Below are 26239 nucleotides of genomic sequence, written 5' to 3' on the forward strand. Positions count from 1 at the left end.
TGTAAATTACTTTCTATGAAAGTGATGGGTAACTTGTCTTTTTAAAGCACCCTCATTCCTTATAATGATAAATTTTGAAGAAAGCTTATTGTGAAAATCATATAAGAACCTATCTTATAAACACTTATTTTTAAACAGCAAGCAATATATAGATTGAGCTATATAAAGTGTAAGTAAGCCTTTGTATGCAATTCAGCAGGAGCTATTTTAATTGGATACTACGTAATTATTGGTAATAACAATTTAAGTATTCTTTTTCTTTCTTTTTTTGTTTTTTAAGATTTTATTGGGGAAGGGGAACAGGACTTTATTGGGGAACAGTTTGTACTTCCAGGACTTTTCCAAGTCAAGTTGTTGTCCTTTCAGTCTTGTTGTGGAGGGTGCCGTTCAGCTTCAAGTTGTTGTCCTTTCAGTCTTAGTTGTGGAGGGCGCAGCTCAGCTCCAGGTCCAGTTGCCGTTTTTCTAGTTGCAGGGGGCCCTGCCCACCATCCCTTGAGGGAGTCGAGGAATTGAACTGGCAACCTTGTGGTTGAGAGCCCACTGGCCCATGTGGGAATCGAACCGGCAGCCTTTGGAGTTGGGAGCACGGAGCTCTAACTGCCTGAGCCACCGGGCCGGACCCTAAGTATTCTTTTTCTAATGGCTCTCCTTTTTTTGGGGGGAGGGGGCTAAATTTAGATTATCCTCCCACATTTTAATTTTTCGTATAATTTAATTAATTTATATTAAATTTCAATATATCAGATATAAGTTAATATAATTTAATTATTAGAAAAATAATTTGAAAAGTGATGACTCTGTTAGTTAACTTTGGATACTATATACTGCATTTATATCATCACAATCTTTATGTTTATAATACAGTAGGAACATTTTTTCAGATGAGAGGTACAGTCTGGTTTCATTTATTTTTAAATTTTGAATCATAGATATTTCATAGCTTTTGTTAAAACCAGAATTAGCATATAAAAGTAATAAAAAGATTAATTTTTAACATATCACTATCTATTAGAAGTCAGATCAAATCATTTTTCTATTTGTTCTAGGCATTTCTATGCTGTCCTGACAGAGGACAATTTCAAGAATATCAAGTTCAGGAGTAAAAAGATCTGGGGCAAGTTACATCTTTGGTTCTACTATCAAAAATTTTAGACAGAAAAACACTTATCTGCTTTTTTAACAGAATTTTTGCCCTCACTAAAATGTATATCCTTTTACTGAAATGTAAGTAATAAAAAATTAAAGATAAAAGGAGTCTACCAATAAAATACCTTGGGAGCTTCCAGGAAAGAAGAATGATTATAAAATTCTTCTTGCAACCTGAGTTCCACAGTTGGACAATAATGTATAGTAAATTCAGCATATTCTATATCAAATAATTTTGTAAAAGTAATATGTACTGGACAATCTACTTCCCCATATACCCACAGTATTTTAAAGATTTTCTTTCCCTAAATGAATAGGGTTTAAGTTCACACTAAAGAACTGTACTTAGAACAAAATTACATGGAAGGGAATGAATAGTACATGAAAGCAATTAAGAAGTGAAAATATAAATAATCACGTTGTTAAGAATACCTCACTTCCATGTGAGGTGATGCACATTATTTTGAAATACCTTCTTGGAAAATATCCTTATTCTAATCTTCAGCAAGCTTCATGAAAAACTGTCATCATAAGAAAACAACAAACATTTTTATCATGAGTGGGGTTATGTGGTCAGGAAATCTTGTTTGGAATTTGCCGTTTACTAGCCATGTGATCTTGGACAACTGACTAAGAAATCCAGCTTCTTTATAGATAAAAAGATGATGGATAATGAATAATGAACAGTACACAATAGGTAAATAATAGCCACACACACTAAAGGAGAAATCCAAAATTTATCAAGAACTATAAAGAGAGTCTTGTGTTACGGAAAAGAATACTAGCGGTTTCTGAAGATAAGTTGGAGTATTAAGTCCTAAAGAGATAATTTTTAAAAAAAATTATATCCTCAGCAACTTATATGAAACAACAGTAAGATTTCAAGACTAGGAGGAAATGTTCTACAGCACTATAGTTAGAAGCTATCAAGGTATCTCACTGCAGATTGTTTGATTTAAAATAAAGAGGTAAGAGATACTGCAAACTATATGTAAGGCAATAATATACTAAGCCATAAAAATAAGAAATCTACGCTACATAAATAACTCTCTTTGTGAAGGGATCTATGAAAGCTATAAAATAATAATAATAATAATAATAATAATAATGATAATACAAACCATTTTTATTTTTATTATTGTCTAGTTGGCTGTGAGAGGCCAGATAATTTGAAGGATTCACATTACAGAGACAAAAGCAAAGCATAAGAAGGACTCTCTGGGAAAGCATTTTAAAGTTTTTTTTCTCTTTTTCAGTTTCTGCTAACAATTTATAGCAAGAGCATTTGCCTCTGATTGACTAGAAATAAAGATTTAATATATCTCATTTTTCAATGGAGAGTTCATTCTGAAATTTGGTTTCCTTGAGTCAGGAATCAGGATATTAATAGTATTGTTTAATTATTTATTTGATGCAACACCTCACTTAAAATCTGTATCTATTTTCCTTTAGCTATCAAACTGATTTTCATAACACAGGTTTCCTTATTTTATTGTACATTTTCTGATGTTTTTATTCATGACATGTACAAAGGAAAGAAATTAACAGAGAGCACTGTACCCTCATTTATAAATCAAGAATATGAAGGTAAAAAAAAAACTAGATGTAAATATAATGGCTAATGTCAAATAAAAATTTTATCAAGCCATCAGATATTTCTTATATTTGTACTCATATCATCATAATGCTTGTTCATAACAAAAAGTAATTTATTATCTAGGCCACTCTGATTTGTTAGCAATGCAAGTCCTCTTAGGCACATCATTAACTGTTTTTACAAATTTCACAAATAGGTGTCAGATTATATTAGGATCTGGTTAACATTTACAAACCATGATTTTATAATACTTTAAAACAGCAAGACTTTTGGGCAATATGACATGTTTTATGCATATAAGCAAAATTATGCTTACCGACAATAAAGTACAACGAATGAGTATGAGTGTTTCATCCTAGTTGCGTTAATTTATAGACATCATTAATTGCGGTGACACACACTTATACTTTTTCATTTGCATGTTTCTTTAAAAACATAAAAACAAAACACGTTTAGTAGCTTGAATATTAATGAGATGGCAGGTGATTTATTGTGGAGTTTCTTCTGCCTCAATGACCAACCTCTTGGGAAAGACAATACAGCCTCTGAAAAGATGTGAGCTTGAAATGGGAGTGAGTCACATCCCTGCTCTGTTACATAACTGGTTATTTAGCAGGACTGTCTGAATTGCACTAGTGTTCTCTAAGCTTGAGAATGGTGAGATAGGGTTTGAAGGAAAGAGAACACATTGTTTGCTTATGTCATTATCTTAGCTAGGGAGAAAAATTATTTTACCTTTATTTCATCCATGCTAAAACATGGTTGCAAATCAAAAGTGGAAAGTACAATTAAAGTTGACACAAATTTCACTTAATGTCTCGTTTAGAAGAGATAATTCAGTTTTATTAGTTTGTCTATTTTGTTAGCTTCAAAGTAGCACCATGTCAGGTACATTATTATTCCTTTTACTTGGCATTTAGTAACCACCTCCTTCCTCCCACCTTTCATTCCTCCCATCTTCAGTAGTGAATGATAAATCTTAATATCTGATTACTGGAGAGCACTGGCAAGAACCAGTTTTCATCTGTAGAATATATAAGTGAACTTCTGAATTAAATAATAATAATAATAATAATAATAATAATGATAGTAATAAGTTCCAGGCACTGTTTTGTAAGCAATTAACATATATTAACTCACTACTCTCAAGGGTCCCCCTAACTATTTACATCCCTATTACATCAACACTGAGAAGTTAAGTGATTTACCAAATGAAACTTGGTTAAACGGATTAAAACTCCATTCTGAACACTACTGTACAAAACTGCAACTACTTGCAAATTTCTATTTGATGGCATCTATTCCCTTTGTATCAGCAATGCTGCTATCAGGTGGGGTCACCTTTCAGTAAGTAGTTGCAGCACTGAGAGTCAACACTTACCCTTAATATTTATGAAAAGGTTGCCCTAGGCCATCATAATTTTACTGATTATATAAATTTACTGAGAATTAATATGACTCTGAACCTTGAAAGGAGAATCCATCAGCATTAACAAGTGCTACACGTCTACAGATCAGTCTCCTGCCATATAACACTTAAATTTGGCTTAAATAAATATTGGATGAGTCGTCAGATCTCCATGTACAAAAATCTGAATTGTATTGTGTGGGAGGTTGATGAGATGGAGGATGGGAAGTAGGAATAAATAAGACCCCATGATGCTATCCAAGCCAAGCTATTGTTCCAAAAGAATAAATGTTTTTTTGTTAATTTTGTCACTCAGATGGGGCACATTTTTGCAATAACTCCAATAGCTGGGGTGGGGGTGGGAGCACCATTTTTGTAATCCACACAACCATACCAAATTGGTAGCAGCTAGCTAGGAAAACTTTAAACTGAAATTTCTCAGGTCAATCCAAGTAATAAAATAAAAAAGAAAATGGGTACTGAAATTATATTATTCACGATGAAATCAAACCTAATAAATCAAATTTTAGAAAATGTCTCAATTTCTTTATAGATCTACAAAAAGAGTGTAAATGTTTAACGTTTACTGAATTAATTGAACTACCAGAGAAATTTCTCTGCAAATGCTTCATTTTTGGATCCAACTCAAGTTTCAGAGGCACTGTTACTCTAAACCAGGGGTGTCCAAACTGTGGCCCGCAATCCATTTTTAATTGGCCTGCAGCAAATTCCAAAAATATATTTAGTTTACTTAAATAAACCAGCTGAGGCAATACGTACTTTACCTCGAGTGAGTGGCCTGGCTGTTTGTGTATTTTACCGCATATGGCCCTTGGTAAAAAACATTGAAAAAAGTTTGGACACCCCTGCTCTAAAGTGTTCAAGACGAGGTTTGGTCAGCAGAGATTGTGGGTAGGAGATACAGGTGGGAAAGATTACTCTACTTACAAATTGTTTCTATCACTACTGGAAGTTGGAGCTACTAGAAATTTAGATTAGATTTCCAAGACTTGGGACGAGTTTGGTGATTGAGGACTAACTTCAGTGTATGTGAAAATGGTAGATATTTAAATGAACAAATGAATACGCCCTCCTGTGGGGTGGGTGAAATTCAGGTTTGGATCTGAATTAACCTTCTTTGAAATGCTCTGTTATCAAGCATCATCTTAGGGCTCTCAAAAAGCTCCTTCTAACCTGTGTATACAGTGGCACGGGTGAAGTTAGCTTGATAGTAGACTTGGTATCCCAAGTCTACTTCCTTGAGGGGTATTAGCCTCAAGGAATTTTGGATTTGTGTGAGTGTGTAGCATTGTAGCCAACAAGTTGGCGTAGGACAAACATTTTAAAAAGGTATAGAGAACATTTGGAAAACATCTTCATAAATATAGATATTCAAAGGGCAAATGTAATGGAAGGTTTTTAAAAGATGAGGTGACCAAATAAGAAAATCCCAAAGAGAATATATAAGAATGATTGCATGAATTGCAAATTATCCATAAATCTCCCAAGGTCTCACAGTATTCCAAGGAGTAAAATTCCAATAGTAATTGAGTTTATCACATTGGAAAATTTAGACAGCGAATCTCATACATAGGGTGTAACAAGTTTGTTCAAGAACAGATTAGAGATGGTTTGAAAAAAAAAGGCGAGAAAGAGTTCTGCACTGTATGGTAGATGCTTTATTCTTAATGGATTCCAAAGATGATAATGATGGATTCTTATTTGGAAGAATAGATGATAAGACATACAGAATTTAAAAATAATCATTCTTTTGATTAATTGGGCAGTGATACGAATAGGAAAGAAAACCTAAAGTGAAAATAGGACTGATATTTTGACAACTTCTTGTCGTTTTCAAGGGCTGGACTATTCTAAAGATGAAGAGATTTAATACATCTAACTCAGAAAGAAAGAAAAATGGAGTTTGAGTTAAAAAAATGCTAGCTGTAAGAAAGTAAGAATGAATGGGAAGTTAGAATATATGAAGATGTAAAGATGCAGTACCTGACATTTTTATTTTAATAACAGAGAATATAATTTTTGAATAAACAGAGGTAAATAATAATGTAGCTGATGTGACTGAAGTGTTTATCTGGAAAGGTGAATCTTGGATGCCACCTACCTAAATATGATACACACGCCTGAATGCAGGGAAGATAGGACCCTGGGAAATAAGACAAGATTAAAGAAGGAGGTTAAAGTCTATCTTCAGAGATATAATATGAAGAAATAAAATTTCACAGTACGCCACTCATCTAAGATAAAAAATAATGAGACAAGAATAAAACGAGGAGTTTCTGACTTGGGAGACTGGAAAATGAATACAGGATATCAAGAAGATCACTATGATGTCTACCGCCATTAAAGTCACTAAGTGAAAGGAAGAATATATATCCTGAAGGGAAAGATCACTGCCTGGACACACTTCAAAACATAAATTCAATTTAACCTTCTCCCAAAGTCATCATTAAAGTAACTTATTGGATGTCACAATAAATTTTATACTTTCTTTAATAACTTTAAGAAATAGCTTTTAAAACTAAAGGTTTAAAAACTATATTTAAACATATCATCTGTCAATATGAAATATTATTTTCTTTAAATATATTTCAAATTGACCCAATCATCTACATATTCCATATTTCAAAATGATGAAATTCTCGAGAAGGAAATAAAAAGGACTCAGCGATATTATATAATGTAATTGACCTTAAAATCAAGGTTTTTACTTAAAGTTACATACCTTATTATCTTCACATAAATTTAATACATAATGCTAGACAAAATAATTGTATGGATTTTATCCATCTTCACAGTAGGCAAATAAACAGCACATCATTAAAATCATATTATCTCTTTTGTTTAAACAACAATTATTCTGCGGTTTTTACGATCATTAGATGCAAGATGCTTCTAATAATAAATCCTATTAATAAGGATAGTTTTCTTTCTGGAAATACATTGTAAATTTTCTATGTATGGGATTATTTTGAAGAATAAAGAAAACTTTTCACTATGGAAGTAAATTAGTTCCTAAGCTTTAGAGGCATTTGTAAGTAATTTGTTGTGTGTGAATTTGAAAGTATACCAAAAAGTTAGACTATTCATACTTAAATAAATTTTCACAAATTAACCATCAAAATTAAACTTAAAGAGAGAAGAATACTTGAGATATATTATGTAAAGCAATATACTCCAGCAAATAAAAACCTATTAATAGTGAAACAAAATACAAGAAGGTAACTGTTTTATTTTAATGTATTTTCTTCATATTTTGAGGAATATTTGCACTCCCTGTTCTTACTTAAGCAAAAATGATGTAGAAAATTTAGTAGCACCATGTGATAGTTAATATATCACTACCCCAGTAGAGAGGAGGTTGTAGGCTGACAGGCAGCTGGAGGCCTCGGGCCTGAAGCCTCACCCCAACATCTCACCCCAGGAAAAAAAAACAAAAAAATTTAGATGACACAAAAGAGTCTGTGAGACTGATCCTTTCGGGGACTTTACCTCACCTTTGTGCTTACACCTTATGTCTCCCTGTGGGGTCCCAAAAGATGGCTGGCTAGTCAATGATTGGTAAGATTCCTCAAGGGAGGAACAACCTTAGATGGACAGACACAGTCGCAGAGGTCATCTAATTGGCTACAGTCAATAATTTGAGTTTAGCATCAGTTCTCCATCTATTCTTTTCAGTAAGTATCAACATAAGGTTTTGTCCCTTGGAGAGGTACACACAACAATTACTATTACATTTATGACTCTTTTGTCAGACTAAGGTGATTTGGTTTAATTCTATTTTTATATGAGACTCATAGGCCACTGCTTAAAGCAAAAAGAGAAGAGGGATATGTGGGGAGTGGGCTGTGAGCTGATAAAGGGTTTTTCATTCCCATGGAAAACCTCGCCTCAGCAATGTTCGATGTAGGGAGTGGGCTGTGAGCTGACAAGGGCCTTGCAGCTGCAAGGTCATCCCCGTGGGAAGCCTGCTTGTTCTGCTAATACTTATTTGTATAGATAACTATTCTAAGACTGTATAAAAACTGTGAGTGAAATAAAGACTGGGCCACTGCTTCACCATCCATGGACTGTGGACCTCCCGATCCCAGTTTTCCTGTCTCTGTGTCTTTTCTCAATCTCCTCACCCTTCCCCCTCAGGCAGAGCCCTCCTGGTCGCGTGGGCCGCGACAGCTCCAAATAACATACGAAAGTCAATTAAGATAATGTATAACATGGGTCCATAAGTCAAGTTCAACCTGGACACTGCATGCCCTAACTTCTATTACATAAACAAGATTCAACTTGAGTAAAAATAATTAAGAACACCAGCATCTGAATCTTAATCATAAAACATAACTGTTAAATTATTTCTAAGTAGCATTTAATGTAACAAAAAGCTGGGAGAAACAGGTTTAGAACAAACTAATAATTCTACTTTGGATGTAAGAAAAAAATAACAATGTTGATCATAAAAATAACTTCTGAATGTATACCTCAAAAATGTCTCTCTTAGGACAGTGTGATTGGAATAAACTCATACAAAAATCACCTTCCCAGATAAAACTATACTGCATTATAAGTATTTTCCAGCACTGACAGTAGTGTATTCTAGCTCTCCACAATGCTGTATCTACTCATTTTTTACTGCAGGCAATTTAATTCTAATCACACACATACATACAGACATCAAGAGACAGAGAGACAGAGAGAGAGAGAGACAGAGAGAGACAGAGAAATCAACCACAAACAAAACAGATTAAAGAAACTTCATTTAAAAAATCTAAATCATGACCTAGAAACATTTTAACCAGAAGCACATATACACACAAGAAAAAATCATAATATATACATATATGTATATCTAAAATATTTTTTCTCCTAGATCTTTAAATATCCAGAGAAGTCTTTCAGATATCAAGCTTAGATGTGATTTTCCCCCAAAATACACAGGTTGCCTTAAGTATGTATTAGACAGTATATTTTTACTTCCACAAAGATTATGAAATTGCTCTATACCTGGGAAATGTGGAACTCTATGATGCTTAGCTGACTATATAGCCACATAATTGCCCATTTTCACCGCTTCCAATGAGGCCTGACATCTCACCATATTATAGCAGGGGCAGATGAATAGAAAAAGAAAGTTCTTGTTTTCTAATTTCCTTTCAAGAAATATTTCCTGAAAATTCAGGATTAAAATAATAATAATAATAAAAGGCTTATGAATATTGGAACACAGTCAACCAGGTTTTATATGCCTGTAACATGCCTATCATATGGAATAAGTTCCAGAAGTTGCAAATATAGCAATGCATTTAAGAACTTCTTAAAGGAATCACAAATGTAATAAATATGAAAAATCATTTCTAATTACCTCTGTTGAGTGACGCTGAACTGTTTATATCTCCAGTAATGAAGGAAGACTCTGACTGCTTTCGGACCGTGTCATTCCACATTCTACGGATTCGGCTCTTGAAGAGGGAAAAGGAAAAGGAAATTAACTCACCAAACAGTGAATTTTCACTAAAATCATTCTTTGCCTTTCTCAATTATATGAGAACTTTGTGTCTGGCAACTGGCAAATATACACCTTTTACATGGTTGCTGTACAGTAGCATGAGAACATAGGAAACTAAATTCACAATAATAATTGGTTCTCATTAAGTATATTCCTATATACTTAATGCAAATGCCTATACCCAAACAATTATAATTATGCAAAAGAATAAATGTAACATACTATAGCAATTTAAACATATTGAAGATATATAGAAGTGTACTCTAGACAGAATTTAATAATTTTAGTTTCCAAGGTAAAACAAATTATTTTAATTGTAACTTCAAAGAAAAAGGGATATTTTATATGCATTAAATTATCAGTTTTATTAACAAAATATTTAGTTCAAGAATGAAGAATTTTGCAAGAAAGGGTTTGATAAGAAAATAACATGTAATATTATTAAAATGCTACTGAACTAATTAATATTTTCATATTAATAATAATATTTAATTCATAATATTTTGTAAGGAGACTAATATAATTTTATAGGCTACGTATTACCTTGACTTTCCTTTTGTAAATGAAAGAGAGAAAGTAGGAAGTTTTATAGAGAACTAAACATTCTTACATCTTATATTCTTAAATTCAATATTCTAACTGTTGGATAATTCAAGAGAGCAGTGTAATATTTTTCCATTTTGGGGACTTTTTTCTGTTTCATTCTGTTTTGCTAATTTATTGATTTAGGGATCAAGAGAGTATTAAGAATCTTGTGAGGGAGAAACAAAATATTTTCAGAAAATTTCCAAGGATGAAATAGGCATAGGAACTATTACTAGTACTAATAGTGAAACCAAGTTCACAAATGGGTTATGTTCCAAATATATTTGGACTCCTTGAATAATAGGAGTACCTAAACTTGAAATTGTTTTTAGGAATCTTGGGACATGGTTATCCTTCAGAAATATTTTCTATATAGGTCAGCAAACACACACATGCACACACACACACACACACACACACACACACATACACACACACACACACAGTAAAACTAATAAACAAAAGCACAATAAGAAAACTGGTGCAGGATTACAGACCCTGAGTACTTGAGAATGTTTCTATTGAAAAATACTTCAAAGCTTCAGACTGAAATATTGGGAACAGACCTCTCATATTTTTAATTAATCAAAAATATTAATTACCCTCTACTATATGCCAAATACTAACCTAGGAAAAACAAAGGGGGAAGGCAAACACACGATGTCTTTGCCTTCATGGAGCTGCTAGACTAGTAAGTGAGAAATCAATCAAATTATCACAAAAAATAAATGAAAAAGTAAAAAACGTGCCCACCAATCCGATAGAACATTAATTACTATAACTCAAAACTATAAATAACCCAAATGACTATCAATGGTAGAATGGATGAATAACATATAGAATAATATACAGCAATGGCATGAAAATGCAATATACCCTCTTACAGCAACATAGATGTCCAAGGAAAGAAAGAAAAGAACAAGAACAAAAACAAAAATATGCTCTGGATGATTTCATATGAAAAAAGAATCAAACACATGCAAAACAAAATGTAGTGATCAAAGTTTAGATAGTAGTTATGTTTGGAGGTGAATAATTGAAAAGGATTCAAAGGGTGTCTGAGATACTCCCAATATTCTATTGTTTGACCTGAGGAGGGATGATAATTAACTATGCCATTCACTTAAGTTTTGTGCACTTTTGTTAATGTTTGTTATACTACATAACTAGAAAGTGAACATAATAAGGGGATATGTCCTTGTCTAGAAACTTTGAGAGCACTGCACTGAAGAAGTGACATCTTAACTGAGAGTTGATGGAACTGTGATCATATTGGGTGACACTTATATGAGCACACCCCGTTATCTTCTATTAGTAGTTTCTCCTACCTGGGCTAGCCACACCTGTTCCCTTACCTTTCCTTAACAGGGCAAGCATGTCTCTGCCTTAGGGCTTGGTACACTTGTTTCCTCTGCCTGGAGTGCTCTTCCCACAGGCATAAGTATGGGTAAGTCCATCAATTTTAAGGTTTTGCTCAAATATTTTCTCCTTAAAGAGACCTAACTTGACCGTCTTAATCAGAATTGTATTCCACGCACCCAACTCTATTTCCTCCCATAGACATTACCATTTTCAATAATATACATATGATAATGTACTTATTTCTTATATTTATATTTAATGTTCAATATTTAATGTATAATATCTACATTATATTTGAGGGCCTACAAAAACGGAATTTTTGACTATTGTGTTCATGATGTATACAACCTGGTATTTGGTAAATATTATATTTATGTATATATAATATATAGCAATTAATTCTTTCTGTGTTCTAGGTTCTATACTATGTATTTTTCATGTATTCATTCACTGAAAAATCACAAGAACTCCCTGAGGTAGTTACTCTTTTATGATTTTAGAAAACTGAGGTTCACAGGTTACTTAACATGTTCAGTGTCACAGACATACAAGTGACATCAACCAGTATTTGAACTCAGTCATTGGGCTCCTGATCTAGAAGGTTAACAACTCACTCTACTATACCAAATGATAGATGAATAGGAAAAGGGGAAGAGGAAAAAGTATTGCAGGCAGAAGGATAAGTATATAATATGTAGCGCTGTGCCAAAACTTAGAAGTTTATGGACTGAACCAGGATGAGCCTTAAAATATGGGGGCGAAAAAAACAAGTCATGGAAGACTACATACCGTAAGATCCCATTTTAAAGAAAGATTTTTTTAAAAAGGCATACTATGCAACATCTTTTTAGGAGGTGGGAAACTGTTAAGAGTAAGTCAAGGAAATGAAGAACAGAAGTTAGGAGGTTGTCACTGGTGGACACGCATAGGGATTAATGAGGAAGAGATCTCAAGAAGGGACAAACAGTGGCAAATGTTCTATGTCCTAAGTTGAATGTTGAATTCTCAAGTGTTCATTTTATTACTATGCTTCATAATTTAATAGATGGTAAATATTATACTTATGTATATATAATATATAATATATAGCAATTAATTCTTTCTCTGTTCTAGAATGTTTGACACATTCTTTTATGTGTCAAATATTATATAATAAGAGTAAATAGATCTGAAAAGTCAATAAAGTAAATAAAAAGTAAATGATGGAACAACTAAAGTCAAAGTGGGAAGGTTAATACTTCAGTCAACAGCTTTTATTCTCTCTCTCCAATCCTATACACATCTCTGTGAATACATGTTTGTGTGACTATATGGATATTACAACATTTTTGTATGTGATTAAGCAGGAAGTAAGTATAGGGAGGGTTTCAACAGGTAGACAGGATTTTCACTTTTTAGTTTTGCAAATCATGCCTCTCCATGATCTACATAGTAGCCATGATTTCTGTTAGATGTGGACGATATCCCGTCACTTCCTTTTCTAAATTATCTCATTGTGTTTCTAAAATAATCAAAATAATATTTAAACTCACATCATTTTACAAATACCTATGGACATGTCTTTAGCCTTCTGCTTTGACTTCATATCCCATTTACACTCTCACTCATTTTAGCCTATGGCATTCTTTCTATTCTGGAATTTGCAAGTTCTCTGCTACCTTAAGGGCTTCACATTAGATGTTCTGTCATGGAAAATTCTCTTTCTCTGAACTTCCTTTCTGTCATTCAGATTCTTGGCATAAAATCATATTCTAAAATTGTCTTTCTCCAGCACTTAATACAAATAGCCACTGGGACTTTCTGTATCACATCACCATATTTGGTTCTCTACCAGCTTTAATAATCTGATATTTTCATTTTGTTCATTGACTTGTTACTAAATATTCTGTCTTCCACAACTAAAATCGAAGCTCCAGACCTTAGGGGAAGTTATTTGTCATTTAACCACTGTATCTCCAGAACTTAGAAGACTGCTTGGCATTATGTAGGAGACAATATATCCCAATAAAACATAAAAAATAAGGATTGTTATTTTAGAAGTTCTCTCATGTTAAAAAGGCATCCATACTCCCATTTTTTACCTTAATATTTTAGAGTATTTTAGACTTTGGTTATGAAAGGTCATATTTGATATGAAATACATTTATCATTCCTACCTAAACATACTAGATTGAAGTAATTATCACTTTATATAGGATTGGATTGTCATAGTTAATCAGAATTAGTACATTAGGAATAAGAAGACAGTGTAAGGTTTTCCCCCCTAAAATATTACAACTATAAAAGTTAAGAAACAATATGATACAGATATATATATATATATATATATATATATATATATATATATGCGTTGTGTTTCCCCGAAAATAATACCTAGCCAGACCATCAGCTCTAATGCATCTTTTGGATCAAAAATTAAAATAAGACCTAGTATTATATTATATTATATTATATTATATTATATTATACTATACTATGTTATATTATATTATTATATTATAAAGACCCAGTCTTATATTAAAATAAGACCAGGTCTTATATTAATTTTACATAAGTTATATATGCTAATAAATGATAGCTGCTCAAATTTATTGAGCATGCACAATTTGTTTTAAGTATAGCGTATACATTAACTCAATCTTCCTAACAACATAAGAAACTAGTATGATCACCATCACTTTTCAGATGAAAAAAGTGAGGGTCATTGAGATTAAGCAACTTGTTTTGTGTCACAGCAGGTACACGGCAAGGCTAGATTCAAACTAAAGTCTATTGTCCCACCAAGTTTATGATTATTCCATTAAGCTGTACTGCCATATCTTGCAGTTTAGGAGTATAGCTAAACACTGCACAACTCTGTGGTAACATAATAAATGAAACTCCCAAATATGATTGTTTTGTTAATGGCACATTTCAATAAAATTACTACTAGACGATGGCTGATGAGCTCCGTTAAATGAAAAGCACAGGAACTAATCAAGCGGAATGACATACAGAATCTTAGCAATTTCAATTTAAAAGTTGTGGAAAATGTTATTTTTAAAAAGGGACCTAAGGATTATTAGGTTGAAAATAAAGGGCATGAATTATAAGAGGCTCAGGCTGGAAGCATCATCTGGGTATGCCCCTACTCTTATATGAGACTTCAGATTTTTAGTTGGCAAATTTAGTGGTGCTAAACTCAGAAACCTCATCCCACCCAGTTGGTAGATCTGTTCCCCCAATTTGCAACTTTGCAACCTCAGTAAGGCATCGAAATCATAAAATAAATCAAATTTAAATTGTTAATAATTGTATATTATATCTAGGAGTAAGTTTCATGATCACAATAATTTGTGGTTAACTTAAGCAATTAGATAGTCTCATAGGTTTGAGTTATATATTAGTTTTAAAATATTTAGTTGGAAATATTAGGTTGATATTAGAATGGGGTTTTATTTGTAAGATAAAAGACAATTCTGTTAGTTTGAGGAAAGTGTTTGTTTTAAGAACACTATTAATTATCTTTGATTTATAAGAGTTGTTCAAGTGCTAGTTAGATGTGTACAACTGTTCTATCTGATAGATGTGTTTGAAAGTATCAGATATATTAAATTTGTAAATGATATTTACACGTTACAAGGATATTTAATTTTCTAAGCATATGAATGGATTGTTTAGGGGAATTTAATGTTAAGTTTACAAGCCAATTAAGATTAATCAAAGAACAAATGATGTGATCTTTGTTATGTTACATAAAGTCACCAAATTTACCAATAATTAGATTTTTGGGTTGAGCTAACAGAATTAAAAAATAACTAAATTCTTGGTTTATAACTTTATTTATAAATGTAAATTAAATTCTTCTTTGGAAAAGTTCAATTGACAATACTGAAAACATAAATCACGCAATCTTAAAATTATCAGTCTGCTAGTCTGAACCTAAACTCACTCGTGACCTACATAATCCTGTGTCTTTTAGATGACTGGCTCATTTTAGCATCCTGAAGTTGCTGAAATTTCTACATAATAATCTTTGGACTGACACTGCTGCCTGGGAAAAATGTCTGACATGTACCTAAAAGTTCACCATTTCCCTGATGAGGAACGATGCAGCTACTCCAGCTAGTGCTGGGCTGATGGGGGTAGCATTTAGACTAGTTCAATCAATGATGCTGTTATGGTATCCTTCACTGCCCTGACTTGTTCTTCAACTAATCATCATACAATATGGTATGAGCTCTAACTGTTTTAATGAAACATACCATTTAATAAGTAAATATTTTCTGTATTTGGTAGAGAATTATTATACTGGTTAAAAGAAGCAATTAACTCAAGAATCACATATATAAAATATCACTTTCTTAGAATTTTAGGTGAAATGCCGAATTTTTCCTTACCTCTATACTCATTCAACTGAACCAATCTGAAATCATTATACAAACTTAGACCCTGCATTTCATGATTTTATTGCAATTTGGTTTCTTAAATTTCTGTCATAATCATTACCATATGAGACACAGTAAAACAACAAATGTGATGTATTAAAGACTTGTGATAAAAATAGAGCTGATGAAAAAAGGACAGCAACCCATAACAGAACATAGGTAAAATATATTTCATTTTAATTAACAGATGTTGTTTACCTGTGAGCCTGTAGAGTAGCGTCCAGGAGTGCGAGAACCAGATGTTTTCCCTGAGCCTATGGAACTTTCTGTACTTTTGCCACTACAACAATGTGTTCGCAGGCATTTCCCGTACTCTTTTCGTACCTAGCCAATTAAATATTAACTTCCGTTAGCAAGGAATTTATTTCAGCTAGGAGCTACAGTATAAAATATATGAGTTTTATTTTTATGTATTTTTATATAATTAATATAATTATTTCTTTGTCCTACAAGAAAGTCTGTTCAGCATATTTTTACAATACAAAATAATGATATTCATACCATCAAGCTTGAAATTTTACATAATTAGAGTCTTTTAAAACACACAAACACACACACTTCCAATCACACCATAATGATGTTCAAAGAACAAAAACGTAAGACTCTTCAAGATGCTATTTTTAATTTCATAAAGTTGATATGAAATAAACTATTGGTGCAATTGTCTTTAGACCGAAGTCTACTGAGGAAGTTACAGAGAGAAGAGGCGATGGAGAAAAGGGAAAGACCGAAAGAGAGAATATTTAAAGACAGAAAAAAGAATGTTGGTCTAAGCATTTCTTTTAAATCTATATGTCTTTGAAGTTTACTTCTCTCAAAAAGGATCAAATTTGCAACTTCAGAATATAAATTCAAAATTTATTTCCTCAAAATAGTTATATTCAATAATCATAGAGAAAAGTGATTATTTTTTTTTTATAGCTTTGCTGATTAAATTCTTAATCCTGGTTATAGTACAAAAACCACAAGAAAAAAGGAGACTTTTTTTAGTTGATGTTTTCAAGCAGGAAACTATATCAAGCACTTTTGGGAAAACTTTTATCATGTATAAATTTTTATTATTGCCTATTTAATAAAACAAGACATAAAAAAAAATAAACAGTAACAGCCCTAAATCATACCTCCAGTATCAACATCAACAATTACAGTCCATAACTATGTGCTCAATAACTAAAAACACATTCTAGGACATCTTATTGTTTATACATTCAGAAATTTACCTTCATTATGAAATAACACTATATATAGCTTATTCTTAGTTTTTTACATCAATTTCACATGAGCTCATACTTTCCACAATTTGCGGGAAAGTAATATTCCGATGTAATTTTATTTAAAACAAAGATATAAATACATGATTTTCTGAGGAATGCTATTTAGAATCAAAAGAGTTGTGTGAATGATAACTTAAAATTAGTATTCAAAACTAAAACATTGCATCTTAATATTTTAAAGTTCACTGTATCAAACACATGGCAGATTCAGAGACAGAATATATTCAGATTTGTGTGAAGATCTCACACATATTGAATGACTATTATGTGATCAGAACAATGATATAGAGTCCGGGGAATCAAAGCATGAAAGAAGAGAGCCTGCTGGAAGCAGATAGGGGACAATGCAAGGCTTCTTAGAAAGGAGGACTTCTGAAAGAATCTTCAGAAGATAGGTTGGAATTAGAGTTTAGAGAATTAAGTTGAAAGAAAGGACAGAAGAGAGAAAAAGGCATTCTAGGTGTTCAGGACAGTATGACCAAAACAGAGCATGATGTGTTAATCTTTGAGACCTGTCTCTGATCTGGAATGCCAAATTTCATAGTTTTAATACATTTCAAATTATATTTACCTGTTCTCCAACCAATCTCTTCTATGCTACATTTATCAATAATTAGAAATCATTACTTTTTTCAGTTGTTTACAAGCCAATTCTTATTTTGTTTATTTTTTAAAAGAAATAATTCTGTGCGCACTTGCATGTGTATGTAAGATATGTGTGCGTTTGGAAGTGTGTACTAAAAGAGGTTCTAATTTTTAATCACTAAGTGCCAGAAATTATGCTAGGCCACTTTCTCAAAAGGACTCTGGGAAATAAATATTACCTACATTTTACAGATAAGAACACTGAAAAGATTTAGTAATAAAAGTAAACCGAAAGACTAAAAAGGTTAAGCGATGTTCCTTATGTGAACAAATCCAAATTTCATAGGTACTCTATCATCAGAAAACTCTGTAAGATGTCACATTTCTAACATTAATATGTGATCACACACGGCATTATATGTTATTAATCTTATTATTAAAGTAATCTTAGGTTATATCCTTTGCATCTGTAAAAAATAAGGACAGATGTTTTAATTAGATATGAGAAAGCATAAAATAATCTTTACCCAAAGGTAAACACTATCAATTACAGTTTAGTAATTTGTACTGAATTTATGAAGCATCTTTAAGAAGCTAAACTTCAACCATAACTTACATCCTACTTTGTTTTTCCTAATATCCTCAACAAGGATATTTTTCTTTTTAGAAGAGAAAGTGTCTTTTAATGAAATGATTTAAAACTAAACAAATATTTTGGGAGAAAGCAAGAGAGAGAAGAGAAAAGAAAGAGAAGAAGGAGAGAAAGAGAACCACTTTCCTTCCTGTTACAAGGCAGCAATGTTGTATAAGCCACAGGAATTCATCATGGACTATTTACATTTTCCAATGAAAGTTAAATGTTCTGAACTGATTATATAAACAATGCAGAAAATCAAGATACCTAGTGATGCCAAGTCCCACATTAAGCTATATTACTTACTGGACCATGTCCATGAGATAATTTCCTTTAGATTACAATAAAAGTCATTTGATTGTTTAATTATTTGCATTTTCTAATCCATTATTTCACATGGTTCTCCACCTTATCCCAATCAGATATGATCTTATTATTTCAATGTGAAGTTGATTTAGAATAAGAAGATGAGAAAGAAAATATGCCTTATCAATGGAATATTTCTTTTACACACTCAGATCAGAAATAAAATAATTAAGAAACCTCTGAGTTGTATCACACAACTGAGTGCATAACAAAAGAAAAAGTGACATCTTTAATGTTACCAGTGGAAATACTGATGACGCAATCATGCAATCCACACTCAGAAAACAAAAACAAAACAAAACAAAACAAAACAGAGCCCAGAGCCCAGAAATAAAAACCTCACATATATGGACAACTAATATTTGACAAGGAACCCAAGAATACTCAATGGGGAAAGGACAATCTCTTCAATAAATGGTTTTGGGGAAACTAGATAACCACATGTAGACAACTGTAATTGAACCCCTATCTTACTCAAATCACAGCATTTAAGTCAAAATGGAATAAAGACTTAATCATAAGACATGAAACCATAAAACTCCTAGGGAAAAAAAAAGGGGGAAAGTCTATGGACATTGGTCTTAAGCAGTGTTTTTTTGGATATGACATTGAAATCATAAGCAACAAAGCAAAACTTAATAAGTGGGACTACATCAAACTAACAAAGCTTCTACACAGCAAAAGAAGCAATCAAATAAATAAAAAAGGCAATCTACAAAATGGAAGAGAATATTTGCAAATCATGTATTTGACAAGGAGTTACTGTCCAAGATAGATAAAGAACTCTTAAAACGCAATAGCAAAAAACAAACAAACAATCCAGTTAAAAAAAAAAGGACAGTGGAAACAAAATCATTTTTTCTAAGAACACAGGTGGCCAACATGAAAGATACTCCACATCACTAATTAGGGAAATGCAAATCAAAACCACAATGAGATATAACCTCACACTTGTCAGAATGGCTATCTTCACAAGGACAAGGACAAGTGTTGGTAAGGATGTGGAGAAAAGGGAGCCCTTGTGCCCTGTTGGTGGGAACATAAACTGGTACAGCCATTATGGAAAACTCTGCGAAGGTTCCTCACAAAATTAAAAATAGAACCACTATACGATCTAGCCATCCCACTTCTGGGTATATATCCAAAGGAATTGAACTCAGGATCTCGCAGAGATATCTGCACTCCCATGTTCATTGCAGCATTATTCACAATAGCCAACATGTGGAAACAACCAAAGTGTTCATAAAAGAATGAATGGATAAGAAAATGTAGCACATATATACAACAGAGTATTTTTCAGCCACGAAAAAGAAGGAAATCCTGCCATTTTTGACAATGTGGATGGACCTTGAGGGCATTATGCTAAGTGAAATAAGTCAGATAGAGAAAGAAAATACTGTATAATATCACTTATATGTGGAGTCTAAAAAAGCGGAACTCATAGAAACAGGAAGAATGGTGGTTACCAGAGTTTTTGAGGTGGGGAAAATGGGGAAATGTTGGTCAAAGCGTACAAAATTCAAGCTATAAGGTGAAAAAGTTCTGGGGACCTAATGTACAGGATGATGATTCTAATTAACAATACTGTATTCTATACTTGAAAGTTGCTAAGAGAGATCTTAAATTGTCTCACCACATGTAATTATGTGAGGAGATATTAGATAACACTATGGTGGTAAACATTTTACAACCTATGGGTATGTATATCAAATCAATACACGGTACACCTTAATCTTGCTCAATGTTATATCGCAATTAAAAATAAATAAATAAATAAATATCTCCTAGCACTATTCCTGCAATTTCACTAAGAAGTACCTGATATTTTTTGTAGGGGAAAAAAAAAAAAAAGCAAATGATAATTAAACGTTTTCTATATTTGCCGATTTACGCCATGTTCTTGACACCAATAGATATGTCACAAAAGTTGAAAAGTGCAAAACACAAAATGGATGAAAGAACAATATGGTGCAACTTGTTATTATAAATTATAGAAGTAAGCTTTTAATAAGGACTTGGCAATTTTTTTTTTAATGAACGGCCAGATAGTCAATATTTTAGGCTTTGTGAGACAAGAGGCAACACCAAGGATATTGCATATGTACCTATTTTAAATTTTAAATGTAACCATTTAAAAGTGTAAAAATAATTTTTGGCTGACTTGCCATAAAGATTAAAGCCAGATGGATAAATCTGGCTTACGAACTGTAGTTTGCTGAACTATATTCTAATGAATCACAAAATTGAGTTTGATAATACATATTTTTAAAAATTTCAGTTATGTTAAATATGTTAAATACTAAAAATTCTAGACTCATTTCTCAGTCTTGAGGTTCAGTATCTTTACCTGGATATCAAATGCAATTCCTAGTTATACCAGTGATGTGTATTTGTAAAACCAGAAAAATAAAAATAATAATTGGGAAAACTCTAATAGTTATTGGCTAATAAAAAATACTCACAGACAAAATAATTAATACATAAAGTACAAAAAATATTTTGATTTGTAGAAAATTTCTATATTAACATTAAACTGTAAAATTTTGTTAGTTTAAATTTCCAGCTAATATATAAAATAAAGGTAATAGATAAATCTGGTTCACTATGTTTGAAGATGTTATAACTGATTATGATGTCCCGATAGTTCCTTATTTACATGGACATTCTACCTTTTGCCTTAATCTTTTCATGTTCAACCCATCTTTCTACATGTATATCTCTTGACAATCAGTTGGCTTTCTTCTGTCAAAATCTAGAAATCTTTCCCAAGTGCTTAGTCTCTTTGACTTCTCTGAAGTGTTTTACAATATTGACCACTGTCAACTTCTGGACATTTTCTCCTTTCTTTAATACAATATGTCATCTTCTCGTTCTTCTCCTCAGACCCTCCCTTCCGTCCATCTCTATTGTTACTCATCATTCACATGTCTTCTACTCTTTACACTCATCAAGTGTGGTAGACCGCTAGCTGTTTGCAACACTTAATTCCTTATCTTCTTGGAATTAAAAAGCTAGACTATGTTTCCCTGTCTTCCTTGCTGTTTAGGTGGTGCCTTTGATAGTGTCCTATCTAATGGAAAGTGAGTAGAAGTGATATGAGCCACTTTCAGGCCTTTTACACAAGATCATCTCTCTCTTTCTCGGACTGCCTGCTGAATGTCAACACCCAAAGCAAATGGAAATTACATATTGAGTTTGGTTGAACCTTCATCAGCCTGTATCCCTCCATGGGCCACCTCCATCAACTGGCCATGAGATAAACAATAAACATTTATTGGGTTCAGTAACTGCAATTTGGGGTGTGTTTACACTAAGTATTTGGGAAGAGTCATCCACTGTAATATAACCTCTTATTTTTCTGTAACCTTTACTTATAGGCCTGAGTCATCATAACTATTCTAGCTATATTTATAATCATGTCAACATATTTGTGATCCCTACCATCACATAAAATTGAAACAGACTGAAAGTGGACACCCTTCTCAACTTTTGTTTTACATCCCATCAGTCTCACTAACCAAAACTTGGAGAGATATATATCTTTCTTTGTTTTCCAAAGGGCGGGGGGGGGGGGGGATAGGTCTTATTGTTTCTTAGAACAAAAATCATATTTTGTCATTTCATTTTCAAAGCCACCTCTCAGTATCTCATCATTATTTTTATTATCTCCATATTATACATGAGGAAATGGGGGCATGAAAGGTTAATTAACTTGCCCAAAGTCCCATAAGCTTTTAAGTGGAGGAACCAGGATTCAGACTTAGACAGTCTTGGCTCAGGGGTCTATGTGATCAACACTATAAATACGAGATTTTTAATAGAGTTAAAGAGCATAAGATGAGAAAATCAATCTTGACTTTTAAAAAATGCAAATTAATCTTTTATGTCCTTGTAGATATGAAAAATCACAAAAATAGACAATTATAAAAGTTAAAAATTATATTCTAACTATCCAATTCATAGATTTTTATAAAAGATGCTTTTAAAGAAGAAAAGTACAGATAACATCACTAAGTACTTCATCATTCATTCAAAAAATTTAAATTTTTTAATCATAAAATGCTTAGACATTTATATTTTCTAGTATGTACAAACTAGTTTTTAACGAACCTGAAAAATGTTTCCTAAGTCATGCTGTGTGTGTGTGTGTGTGTGTGTGTGTGTGTGTGTGCGTGTGTGTGTATTATGCCTCCATAACATCTTAGAAAAGCTACTTCCTAATACACAAATTCCACGCATCTGCCAATAAAAATGTTAAAGACTGTAAGTTCAAGTCTACAAGAATATAATTTTTGTGCATTGTCAAATCAGAAATTATTTTTGTTTTTTTTTCTGTTAAACCAATATACCAATTAGTATGCTTATATTTTGTCTGTTTTGTAGTTATTATTTTAAGAATTAAATCAATGAAGCAATACATTTCTTAGAGATAAACATATCAAGAATGATTTTTGTTATGGTTGCTTTGCTATCATGAAATATATGTCACTTATTGTTGAATAGAGAATTCTAGCTTACCTTCTTTTGTAGGACACAATGGAAAATGAATATAAACATCCCCTGTAGAGAATTGAAAATGGTGAAGAGATACGCCATGATGACTGTGCTTTCATTAATATACATGAGTCCAAAGGCCCAGGTCAATCCTAAGAGGCAGAGAAGAGCTATTGCACCTATAACCCACGACCTGTAGAGAGAAGAGAAAATTAAGGGTTATCAAATAATTGGTCTTTAAGTAACACAATCACATCATATCAACAAAACTGACACTGAAAATATGCTGAAGTAAGTTTTATTGACAGAAAATGTAAGACAAGTGGCATAAGTACTTTAAGATTTTAATGGGGACTACAAGTTTTCAAGTTTCAGGAGATATATATGAATATGTTATGAACACAGAAATTCAGTTAAGCAAAAGCAGATTGGTACTATTAAAGTATTCATGTATTTGTAGCACATATGCAAATGATATGGAAATGTAATTATGGTGAATGGCAAGGGAGAAAAACGTCTGTGAAGCTATGTTAGTCTTCAGTGGTCTCATTGGTATGATAACATTTGATTGGACTGTCTCCTTGTGATTCATCTTATACACTTCACCCCATTTTTCCATATTTCCACTTTCTCCATAAAACTTTCAGTGTTTATTGACAAAACAGAAGTCTTATCAGAAGGAACCAGTATATAACATACATGTATGGATTCTAAAAGTTCTATTTGTCTGACTCTAGTTATGTAGAAAAAGTGTGAAACAGTGGATGAAAAAAAAAAAGTTCCACTCTAGGTCATGATCTTTTTCTTTCAGCCTTTGGATTGCTGTCTTCTATGTTACGTTGGATGAGACTTTGGAAATCAGACTCTTGGCAGCTTTGTTGAACAGAAGCTTAAGGCTCAGAACATCTCTTTGAAGTGTATATAAACTCAAGAGAGAAAATGAAGTTGAGAATGGGGATGGAGTGGTATGAACAAAGTAGTCTAGAATGGAGGACAAATTCTCATTCTCACTCCATTCCTCTAGCTTCTTCTAAGCTGCCATGCACAATAGTAATAAACAGGTGGCCAAAGTCCACATATTTGTAGTTATGTGTTATGTATCTACTATCAACAAAAAATGAATCTTTCCAGTAGACTGGAATCCAGTAATTGAAAATGAAATCCTTCTCTACTCCTCTCTAAGTATATAGGAGAATATGACCAACGCAGTCTAGACATCTATAAACTCATGAACACACTCTTTCCTTTCCCAGCACACCTTCCTTGAATAGGGTAAACTATTATTTCTTTCCACTAGACTATTATCCTCCACTTACACTGTTTAAGGAATAAGTACTTATGGGGACTGAAACTTTGCAAAATGAAGGGGGCGGGGAATCATATGTTTACCATAATCTGAAGCTGAGTTTTATAAAAGTTTTCAGAGAGAACTACATCTTAAGAAAGATACGGTCCCAAAGCAGTCAATTATTATTAAAATTTTATTAAAATTAATCTGAAATATTTACCACTTTTCTTTAACATCATCAGCCACTCTAGTTTAGATTTAAATATCCACTTTATTTAACATGTTTAATTTAAAACATTAACATTCCTGAATTAAAAAATACCTAAAGAAGATTTTCCACTGTATGTAGCATTTTTACATATATAATTTAGAAAAGACCTTAGATGTTAACATTTTATTTTATTACTGAGATTTAGAAATATGGGAATTTTCAAGGTAAATCTCTCAGTTTCTTACAGGCATTGGAAAAAGGAAAAATGGGAAGAATAGCCATTAAATCAAGGCAAACTGCTATGTAAATTTAGAAATAAAATGATAGGATAAAATATTCAGTTCAGCTATTATTCATTAGAAAACATATTTTGGGCCCAATAATTAATAATATAAACTGCAATGAGCCCAGTTTCTAAAGAAAAATATAAGCAAGGAATGAAGAAATAAGTGAAATGGCATTGGAGAAAATGAAAAACAAAGGACTCTTCACCAGAAGAACAAACTGAAAGTCTATAGCAAGGTCACCCATAGGTTGTCAATTTTTAAGTGTATTGTTGCAGGACATATAATTTTAAAATGTCCAAATATTAACATCTACATTGATTTTTAATTGATTAGTACAGACTTGTAGCTTTGCTTCAGAAATTAAAAAAATATATATTCATAAACAAGTAGATCATTCATCAAGTGACATGTATCAAATTGAAAGAGATAATTGTGCATCTGTAAAATTTTTCAAGGAGGCATTTTTATTCTTTTTGGATATTTAATAATGAAATTCATTAATATCAATTGCAATTGGGTAGTTGCCTACCCAGAGATCATTTTGAAGATAAACTACCAAATCACAAAATAATATTAGATGAATGATGTCGAAACAAACAACAGAAATGAGGACGCAGCACAGAGGAACACAACACAATGGAAGGAGAAAGCTACTAAAAGCGAAACAAGTCTGTCCCACGTGAAGCTGCTATTACTGTGGCACTGAAGTCTGGTGATATCCAATTAAAAGAGGTGAAGTAGATATTTTTTGGCAATACACCTGCAGCATATTTATTCTGCATAGAAGTTGTGTGCCTGATTATTTTCCTGCACAGTTTGCTCTTCTGCCTCAATGTGAATGACAGAAGCTCTAATGATTTTTCAGTACTGATCTGACAGCTGGTTCATGGGACCACACTGATAAATGGAATTTATCAGCCATTCAGGTCATTCTTACTTGATGAAGGGTCTGTTATCCTCATAGCTAAAGAATGCATAGACATAAAGACAAGAACACCAACATTAGCATTTTATGACAAAGAATTTCATATGAAAAATATTCTCCTGGTCCCCAAAA

The 26239-nt window shown here is 32.4% G+C and overlaps 1 protein-coding gene across 23 annotated transcripts in view; it reads right to left on the reverse strand.

Moving 5' to 3' along the window:
* The window catches only part of ADGRL3 (adhesion G protein-coupled receptor L3), a 748795-nt gene that overhangs the window by 19577 nt on the left and 702979 nt on the right, over positions 1 to 26239 (reverse strand). For 14 of the 23 annotated variants that reach the window (XM_019743744.2, XM_019743750.2, XM_074324498.1 and 11 more), the window contains 4 exons: positions 26120 to 26146; positions 23421 to 23589; positions 16242 to 16367; positions 9526 to 9622 (listed from right to left, as the gene is read on the reverse strand). In XM_019743744.2, the coding sequence (XP_019599303.2) occupies positions 9526 to 9622; positions 16242 to 16367; positions 23421 to 23589; positions 26120 to 26146 (419 nt within the window). Of the gene's footprint in view, positions 1 to 6154; positions 6316 to 9525; positions 9623 to 16241; positions 16368 to 23420; positions 23590 to 26119; positions 26147 to 26239 lie in introns of those variants that run through there. The other 9 variants (XM_019743745.2, XM_019743743.2, XM_074324502.1 and 6 more) reach the window with 2 other exon arrangements.

The sequence above is a fragment of the Rhinolophus sinicus genome, linkage group LG02 (genome assembly GCF_036562045.2).
Source record: "Rhinolophus sinicus isolate RSC01 linkage group LG02, ASM3656204v1, whole genome shotgun sequence".
Lineage (NCBI taxonomy): Eukaryota > Metazoa > Chordata > Mammalia > Chiroptera > Rhinolophidae > Rhinolophus > Rhinolophus sinicus.